This window comes from Chenopodium album, chromosome 26 (genome assembly GCF_948465745.1).
Source record: "Chenopodium album chromosome 26, dcCheAlbu1.1, whole genome shotgun sequence".
Classification (NCBI taxonomy): domain Eukaryota; kingdom Viridiplantae; phylum Streptophyta; class Magnoliopsida; order Caryophyllales; family Amaranthaceae; genus Chenopodium; species Chenopodium album.
Window position 1 is genome coordinate 7,805,759 of NC_137859.1, and position 10,447 is coordinate 7,816,205.

The 10,447-nt window shown below is 35.1% G+C and overlaps 1 protein-coding gene across 1 annotated transcript; it reads right to left on the reverse strand.

Moving 5' to 3' along the window:
- Positions 1–3,455: 3,455 nt before the first annotated feature.
- LOC145616601 (uncharacterized) lies at positions 3,456–9,931 on the reverse strand. The gene is made up of 6 exons (XM_081671352.1): positions 8,706–9,931; positions 8,474–8,572; positions 6,593–6,703; positions 6,126–6,398; positions 5,509–5,760; positions 3,456–3,870 (listed from the first exon to the last, which is right to left on the reverse strand). The coding sequence occupies exons 1-6, from the start codon at positions 9,723–9,725 to the stop codon at positions 3,691–3,693; spliced, it is 1,935 nt and encodes a 644-aa protein (XP_081527478.1). The 5' UTR covers positions 9,726–9,931; the 3' UTR covers positions 3,456–3,690.
- Positions 9,932–10,447: the final 516 nt, after the last annotated feature.

Consider the following 10,447-nt stretch of genomic DNA (forward strand, 5'->3'; position numbering starts at 1 on the left):
GAGGCCCATCATGGGCCTCATCACTCTAGGTGGCCGGCCATGTAGGGCTTTGGGAGGCTATTGGGCTTCGTGCTCTAGTCTAATTATAATGAGATTATAAATAGACTAGGTGCCTAGGTTTGCAGAGTAAGGAATTAACTGATCATTTAGATCAAACCCTAATTAGCAAACACGAAACCAACCCCTCTCATACTCCCTCTCTCACGGCTCTCTCCTCCTCCCGTCGCCGGTGGTGCCTCGTGGTGGTGGTGGTTCGTGCGGTGGTCGGTTGTCCAAAAAGGTGGTGATCGCGGTTTTCCTCAATCACTCGACCAATCTAGTATTGGTGGACGGCTCGTTCGAATCTCGTGGACTAAGTAGAGGAGCAACACTTGGGGCTCTATTCTCTCCCTGATTTGCCTGTCGAATACCTTCGTGGAATTCACGCTTCAAAGGTATGATTATGTGTCTTGTGTGTTATGCATGCGATTCTTGGGATTAGGTACTTTATTGAATATGATTCATATATGTTATATCCGCTGCGTAGTACCTATAAACTCCTACATTCACGAAATCGGTGCAAGTTGCGAATGGGTAAATTGGCCCTTTTTAAAGCAAGTAGGTGGTTGCATCCACCCAAATAGACTCCCGGGTGTACTAGGGACCATGGTAAACATCTCGACAATTTTTATTTTCGGGCGAAACATGGTCAAAAATTCCAAAATTGAAGGCTATTATATTATTATCCACGATTTTTTCGGAATTTAGGAGGTAACGGGCCTGGTGGCGAAAAGCCTAGAGACTCTAGGGGATACATCTCGGGGTCATATAATGTCGTTTGGAACCATATATGACCATTATATGTTGTCATAACTGTCCATGGTGGCTTGAATTCACGAAATCGATGCAAGTTGCGAACGGTTAGATTAACCTTCTAAAGGCATATTGGATGGTTGAACTCACCCAAATAGACTCCCGGGGTGTATTATGGTACATGGTAAGCATCTCGGCAATTTTTATTTTCGGGTGAAAATAAGTAGAAAATTGTCCAAAATTGAAGATTAATACACTATTTCGGATAAGTTTTTGACATTTTTAAAAAAATGAAATGAATGTGTTGGATGAGTCTTAGGGTCATATAAGGAGGTTTGAAACCATAAGACACCGATAAAGATATTCATATAGTACCAAGAATGAGTTTTGACTCTATTTTGAAATTCAGGAAATATAGTGATGTCATATAAGTGTAATAATGTGATGTGATTTAACTATAATGATGCCATATAAGTATATTATTAAAGTGAAGTGATGTGATTTGAGTATAATGATGTCATATATTTATAATGATGTCATATAAGTATATTGAAGTGATGTGGCTTGACTATAATAATGTGACTTGGGAGTCGTAAATAGTGTCCGGAACCCGGACACAATTATTGAATGTTAACTAAGGAAACATATCATTTATAAAAATAATATTATTTTTTATACATTTTCCATATAAACGCGTAGTAATAATTACATTTAAAATAAAAAAGATTTTACAAATCTTTCTAAATAAATTTGGTAAAATTTTAAAATAATGTGACCATTTTGCAATAAGAAAAAATATTGCTAAGGATTGTTTTGCCTACTTGTGATTAGTTGTACGTGTAATAGAAGCTATAAATACCAAATCAATAATTTATTATTTTTCAACTAATTTATGATTATAATACTTCTCAATCAACAATCTACAACTTTATATAGCTATAGGTCACCGTGCAAGGCAAATATGAGTATTTAAATGAATCTAGACAAAGGGGTCACACTTAAATGATAACATTTACGGAGTATAATATGAGGGGGTCAAACTAGTTTAAATTACACACAATCAAATTAATTTTGAAACGTGAACGCCTAATAATAGTATATTTCTTGCTGTTGGTTGATATTAGTCAATAGTCATATGATTCCCCGACTCTTAGTTTTACATGATGGTTCATTGCTATCATCAGTCAAGAGTGGTACACGAACGTAATAAACACAAGGCACAAATCAGCTACTCGTGTCGACTACAAATGACAGTCAACATCGAACAGAAGGTTGAGTAGTCACTTAGCAATCAGTATCTCGTCAAGGTTCGTCTAAAAGGCAAGCAGTAGTCCCTGTGGTTTGCTTTAGAAGCTATGTGCACTGGTGAGAATGAGATTGTGGTGGTACGTCCAGAGTTCAAAAGTAATGGTCCAGCACTCCTGTATACGCTCTTTCTCGTTTGCTGATTGCTTGGTTACATCTAATCCTTGCATAAAATGATTGGCAAAAACTGGTTTTTGCAATCTACTTGTAAGTGTTATACATATATTTTACAATTATTTCAGAGGTGTAGGAGAAAAGATACTCAACGGACCATCTATCATGTAAACAGCGTGAATTATGCATTGTTAGTTGTTACTTTGTGTAACCTCAGGGAAAAAAAAAAAAAGAAAAAAAAAAAAGAAAAGGTCGTTACTTTGTGCTAATTCTTATTTGAGGAATCAAATTAGTGATATTACTGTCATCTCTTAGATTAATTTCTGATACCTTTTTCTCATATTACAGAAGGGTGGAAATCATATACAATCTCTCGAGTATTCTTCTAGAGTGTAGCCGTGTGGGTAGATCAGCAGATCTGTTTATCATGGAACAAAATCCCACGCTGAATCTACTTGGAAAAATATGCTGTAATTTAAATATTTTTTCTACAAAAGAAAAAAAAAAAAAAAAAAAAAAACTACACATTCTGCTGTCTCATGGGTGTTGGGATTCCGCTTCACTTGCCATAACACCGTCTTCAGCTCCAGAAAACTCCGAGCAGCTGTTGACATTTTCAGGAGCCACAATACTTTCATTGTCAGCAAAGGCCTTGATTACAGAGTCATTGGCAGAAACTTGGGAATGATCACTATGTAATTTGTCTACTTCTAAATGGGAAGCCTCAAGATCTGCTAAATTTTCTGGGGTCTGAAGAGCAGAATTGAGGAAGTTTTCATCTGATGCTTTACTTGTCATCACACTATCATGGTTAGCAGATAATTCTGAGCAGCTGCCGACATTATCAGGAGTCACAATAGTTTCATTGTCAGCAGAACCCTCAAGTACAGATTCACCAGCAGATTCCAGGGACTGATCAGCATCCAATTGACCTACTTCTAAATTGGAAGCCTCAAAATCGGTTTTTTCAGGCAGCTGAAGACCTGAATTGAGGAAGTTGTCAGCTAGTAAAAAAAAAAAAGGCAAGTAAAATACTAAATTTTGAAGACCCTCACTACATGCAGGTGGCACAGGAGAGGCCGGCAGGAACTCAAGTCATCAAATTTAGCATTAATAGTGCAAAGTGTGTTGCAAATCATATTGAAACAGATATTATTTCTCAAAAATAAAATAAAAATGCAATTCCTTGCAAGTAAATATACACTAATCACTGTCAAGCTTGGACAGCTCCGAACGTTGCAGGAGTAGAAGAAGTTTTCAGCAAAAAGAGCTTTGAAGTTAATAATTTACATTTTACACATAATCTAAAACATAATTTACAAGTTGCTCTCAAGTAACCTTTGATAAGAAAACATCAGCCTCAACAAGTTCTTGACAGCAAGAGAAGTATTCTTAAACTCCTAACCTGAAATAATAGTCATTACAAGGCTTTTTTCTCAAATCTAATGCATAAATATATTCGTGCTTCAGATTCACCATTTAGGATTCAGCTACCATAGCCTGGTTGTTGACCACGGAGTCACCTAAAACTGGAGTCTGATCTACTGCTGAGGCAGTCAACTCAGATGAATGAGCATAGTTTATTGGATGGTCATATTTACACGCAGGACCATATTTGCAAATTCCATATCGACTGTAATAGCTGCAAACATTTTCACCCTGAATCCTCACATCAAAGCAGCAATCAACGTCAGAAAATTGAGACAGCATTTTGAAGAATAATACATAAAATAATAATCATTTCACTTCAATTACATTCAATCAATTCTGTCAAATTACATCAGATTATAATACTTATGGTGCAAAAATGAACTTGAATAATGCATTAAACAGTCTCAAAAAAGAACATATATCACAAACAATAAATGAGATAATTTGGGTGCATGGCGTAACCAGATATAGGAACATAGCAACAAACTCCATTATTGCACCACAAAAGTTACTATAACTTTTGATCAGAAAGTATATAGCCTAAATTATCAGTGTTTTCTAGCCATGGACGATACAATCTCAATATATGAATTTTAATCACTTTATCACAACACTAATGCATATTAAAGGCACTTATTTTCCTTTGTAGTATTTTCATATTCTCATTACCTACCAGCCACAATTTATAGTTTATTTTAGAAGTCCATATTGGGCCTTGGCAGAAGTCTTTTAAGTATTCCATGTGTACAGATAAGTAGGGGGTTCTCACATATAAAATTTATGAATAAAATAAAAACTAATACCTACCAGCATGGATTAACACGACCTTAACTTTAAACGAAAGAAGATACTTTAATTTCACATTTGATGCTACTACTTTTTTACAATATCTTGTAAATGATTGTCAGAAAGACTAGTAAAGGGCAGACCACATGCCACATCACCGACCTATCCAACTCGTGTACTACTAAGCATGGTCTAACAATTGTGTATGAGACAGTCTAGTATGGGACTAGCTGCTTTTTAAAACCAACATGCTTAAGCAGATTTTTATATTTCACCTAAACATAAAACAAGCATAGCATGACAACATACTCCCCATGTCCCTAAAAAATAGCCCACATTTCAATTTAAGGTTATCCAAAATAACAGACAAACCTATATTTGAGCTATTGAATTAGGCGATCCGATCCAGAATTCCAACAGTGCTAAGCTAGTAGGATTTCCATCTAAATTTACTATGTCAAACATTGATTTCCCACATTACCCTTGATGATACCCTTGAATATAAATGAAGACTACATTGGTATGGCAGAGATGTAACTTAAACATTGAGAAGGTTGTGGCATTTGAACTCAATTACTTAGAAATGTCCCCTATCAAATCTGGCTAATTAATTAATTATTTCTCCCTCCGTTTTTTCTTTTTGTTTTTTTTTTTTTAATTATTTTTTATCTGCATCACTTGACATGCATGGAATTTTAGGAGAGTTTATTGCTCTAATATTATTATAATGTGCTAGTGGGAAAGAAAATAATCAATTAATTTTGAGACAATCTAGCTAATTATTACTCCCTCTGCCTATTTTTTTTATTTGCAATTAATCATCCACTTTCCCACTAGCACAATATAATTTTAAAGCAAATTAACTCTCCGTGTAATTGCAAGTGATGCTTTTAAGAAAAATGGAGGTAATAATATATTATAAATGGGGTTTTAGGGATGAGACAGGAAAAATATGGGATAAAGTTGCCAAATGTATATGTGATGCAAATATACGTATATATATAAAAATATAAATATATAAAAATGAAGGGTGTAATTAATGGACAGAAGTAATAAACTTAGGAAGTTTAGTCAACTTACAGGTCTTAGAGGTAAACCCAAATCACTGAGAAGACACGATGGTGACTGAGCAATCACATTTTTGGGATGGTGAAATTTACATGCAGATTTGTATTTACAATCGCCATTTCTCAAGAAGTAACTGCATTCAGGTTGGCCAGGTCTTTCTGGAAATTCATCACCCAGCATTTCCTCCGGCCTTTTTAGTAACTGACTATTCATTGCAAATGTTGGTGGAATGTGAATGCTCCTCTCAGGTGGATAAACTGGAGCCTTGTCAATATTAACATGCATGGAAGGAGGGAAACAAAAAGGACAAGATTAAGATAACTATCAGAGGACAAATAAGGGATATAATTTCAAGATATCACTATTACACTTTTTTCTTTTTCTTTTTGTTTTTTCAAGTTTCCATAATCCAAAGAACTCTCTCAGCTTCTCAACTTACTTTCCTAATTCCAAAAATGAAAATACCAACCACAAAAGCAGAACTATCCTCTATTCAGAGAAACATACTTTAGAAAGACTTCAACAACCTAGGAGAAGATACACTAGTAAACAGTCTCTGTACTTGAAGTATAACAAACATACAAAGCGTTGACATACTTGGTAACCAAGGTGAGTCAGGAAAAGTCTACCTGGTAAGCGTTCCATTCTGATTGTGAAGGAACACCTTGAGTTGGAGAAAACATCAAAGGGATATAAGGAGGATTTTCATTCAAAGTGGTAGGAGGAGACCAAGGTGCAAGAGTTGAATGCGAGGCATTAGGTGCAAAGATGGATCCCCCATTGCTGTATTTGGGCGAAGCATCAGGTCCTCCAGCAGAGGTAGGGTCAGGATGGTTAAATCTACAATTGGCTCCAAATTTGCACGAGCCGTTACGCATATAAAAAGGGCACTCCTTTTCTCCCTGTGAAGCCAGAACCTCATCACAAATTTCACAAATGAAAAGGGACAAGTTAACAAATTCAGATGTAAAAGAAGACTAATTCCAGAAACACAGTAAAAGTTTACAGAAATAAAAAGATGCTATTTAATCACCACAACAAAATTCTAGTTTCCAAAGAACATATCAACCAAGATGATGGAGTTCTTTTTTAGTACCAGACGAATCGGCAAACCCATAAAATTAAGCTTTGAGGTAGGGTTGGTTTTTCTGCTGTGATTGAATTTACAAGCTTTCCCAAACTTACACCCTCCGGGACGATCAAAGTACTGCATCAAGAAAAAAGGATGAATAATATAGCAGTGTCAAAAAAACATATTATAGTAAACAGTCAATTACGCAGATGCATATTATATCAAATTCTATCCAATAAAACTCTAGGTAATACTTCAGAAAATAAGGGGTCATTTATAACACTACTTTTTACTCGAAGATTGTGTGGATAAATCACATGAACATGACTGATGGATATATTCAAGACAAAATTAACCAGTTTTAAGTAAGGCTAAACCAAGTTCATATAGAATGGGGCATAAATCAGCCGCTTCAGTTAGAAAAATGCAGAATATTAATAGTAAAAATGGCAGAAGCAGAATGCACAATGTACTTATTAGACAAGATACCGTAAAAGAATAGGCTTTGCCAGTCAAGAATAATAAGATTATGAAACAACTCTATGACTTAGCTGGGACACTATTCAAAAATCATCAGAACATGTTTGGGGCAAGACAGTTTCTAGATCACTAAAAGAGTTTGCAACAAGGCAACAAGAAAGCCTACATGACGTTCTAACCACCAAGATAGAGCTGGAGCTCATGATGTAAGAGACTGAAGACTATCTTGAAGATTTAAGATAATTACATCTTCAACAATCCGATATTGGTGCTAGTTTATCTGTCAATCAAGAAGCATATAACAAATATAGGCACAAGCAACTATTTATAAATCAACATCTGCTACTATTTCAGCCTTCAGGCATATCGCTTGCTAAACCGCTATGCTTCTAGAATCTAGATAACACCTCTTCTTCCCTTGGTATTAACACAAGGTACTCTCCTTCCAATAATTTTATTTTTATTTATTTATTTTTCTTCCAAATATTGGGATCATTTAAAGTACCCACTCATGTTACATGGCATAGAAAACCTATTCATTGCATACAGTACTTTATAAAAAGTTAGTCTCCCTCCAAATTTAGATTATGGATTTCCAAGAAAACTTGTTCGTAATAGCTTGCACAGTTGCACTACCGTGTATTGGAAAATAAATAGATAAAAGAATAACGTCTCTGTATTTCAATGGCAACAAGAGAGAGGGAGGCCCAAGATGACATGGATGGAAAGAGTTAAAGAAGACAAAGAAACTTACAAAAGCAAGTAGCAATGGGCAGAATGCTAGAAGCAAATGGATGAAGAGGATCAAGGTGAATTACCATAGGAAATTAATTACTGGATTTTTTTTTTTTTTTTTTTTTTTTTTTTTTTTTTTTTTTTTTTTTTTGGTCATTGTATCATTCGCTGCATTCCAATTCAAGCCCAAACTAAGTAATAATTGGGTAAATTTCGATAATCAATATACTCCACATGTAGACTTTTAAAGGTCACAAAGTGATTGATAGTCTCTAAGATTGTCAATATTATGATAAATCCTAGTTCACTCAATATATCATAATTCAGCAGCCAGTAATCCAATGTTAGTCAGAGGTGCTTAATTTACGGTATTTGGTTAGTCCCATTATTTTGGAGGTCCATAAAAATTCAAACAAATATGATTACTGTAATGCTTATACAGAAAATCAACACTAAACCTAATATCATATATTCATATCAAGCCACCAAAGAGAAAATATAATTCAATAATTAAAAAAATATCAAAGAAAAAAACAATATAAGCAGTTCTACAAACTAATTATGAGAACCTAAAAATAAAAACATTAGGAGTCATAAGAACACTGATCAACAAATATATTTGTCATTAAAGATATCACTTTTCACCAACAAAATTTTAAATAAATAAATAATAAGACAACATATATACACCTTGCAATCAATCTGTTCTTTGTCCACAGATTCATCCTTTTCCTTCACCTTCTGTATAGTAGAAGCAACACATTCTTCCTTTGCCCTCACCTTAACACCCTACAACATTTGAAGAAAAATTAACCAAAAATTTAAAACCTATTTTTCAATTAACTCATCAACTAACTAATTTCTATAATCAAGTAATCAAAACAAAAATTAACCCAAAAGCAAATACAAAACTTCAAATCACCTGAAATCTTCTATTATTAGGAGGATGATTAAACTTGCAATTCATCCCAAACTTGCAAGTCCCGGTTCGAATATAAAACGTACAATCCTCAGCCTCCGGCCTCACCGGAAACTTATTACTATTTCTCCGACTCAACACTTTGTCACTACCCTCATTTCTGCTCACATTCTCAAATTCCCCCTTTTCTTCCCCACTCTCTACTTCATGGTTCTCCATCACCACCGTGCCATCCCCGTCTTCATCGCCATTGTTTCCCACCTCGATTTCGCTCTGAAACCCATCACTACTAATCCTACAAGCTAACTCCTTCTCACTGCTCTCAATTTTACTCACATTCTCAACTTCCCCCTTTTCTTCCCCACTCCCCACATCATGGTTTTCTATCACCACCATGTGATCACCATCTTCGCCGCCATTGTTATTCGCCTCGATTACAGTCTGAATCCTATCACTACCAATCCTACAACCTAACACCTCTTCACTACCCTCAATTTTGCTCACATTCTCAATACCCTGCTTTTCTACCACACCCATTTTTTGATTCTCTTTTGCCTCCGAGAGATCGACATCTTCGCCGCCATTGTTGTCGGCAGCAAAGCTATTACTACTACTTCTACCACTCAATTCACTCATGATTACATCCTCAATCTCCCTCTTTTCTTCCCTACATTCTTCTTCATTGTTTCCTATCTCCTCCGTAAGATCGCCATTGTTGGCGGCTTCGATTACAGCAACTACATCATCACTACTATTTCTACCCTTCAATTCAAAATTCCTCACAATCTCAATCTCCCCATTCTCTTCTTCGTTGTTTTCTCTCTCCACCTTAGGATCGCCGTCTTCTCCGCCATTAATAGAGAGAGAAACGAGGCGATCGTTGATGGAATCGGAAGATTGATGTTGATCAAATGATGGAGACGAAGAATCTGCAGATGAAATTGTTGGATTTTGTTGATTTGTGACAGATAGCCCTAAAGGGGAAGTTGTTGATGATGATGATGATTCTAACCCTAACTCCATTGTTGAAGCTCGAACATTTCAAAACCCTAAAAAAAGGAAATTGATTTCGTTAAAAGAGAAAAAGAGGGGAGATCAAAGGAATGTGTTCAACTACTACTATTGGCGAATTTGGTAATTAAATTATACGAAGTACAAAGTATTTTTGCATGGAAGATGCAAAAGAAACGAATAAAGTTATTGTCTAAAATGAGACTCAAAAGAAATAGATGATGTACTTGTTCATTTGAGGTAGTCTATAAAATTCTTGTTCGAGTTTGAGTCATTAACTCATTAAGCATTTGATTTGATAAATACGGAGTACAAATTACTTTAGTTATAAATGTGTTTGCTTATATTTTGAATTCAAGTTCAGGTATGAATGACATATAATCAAAGTTTTATTAAGGATGAATCTATCGTCAAATGGGTTAAGTTTTGTCATAAACAAATAAAAATATAAATTTGAACGAGGTTGTGAAACCTAAGATTCACAATTATACTTAGGGCTTGTTCTCATTGACTGAACTCAACTAAACTGAACTGAGCTGAGATGAGTTGAACTAAACTGAAATGAATATTTTATAAGAGAAGGAAATTAAGAGCTGAGCTGAACTGAACTGAACTGAATTGAATTTCAACGTCAGAGAACAGGGTCTTATTTAAAAATTTAGAGTGTGATTGTTAAGATTTTGGCCGGGATAAACTCGTGTATATCAATGCCACTTCTTATATCTTTAATTGTC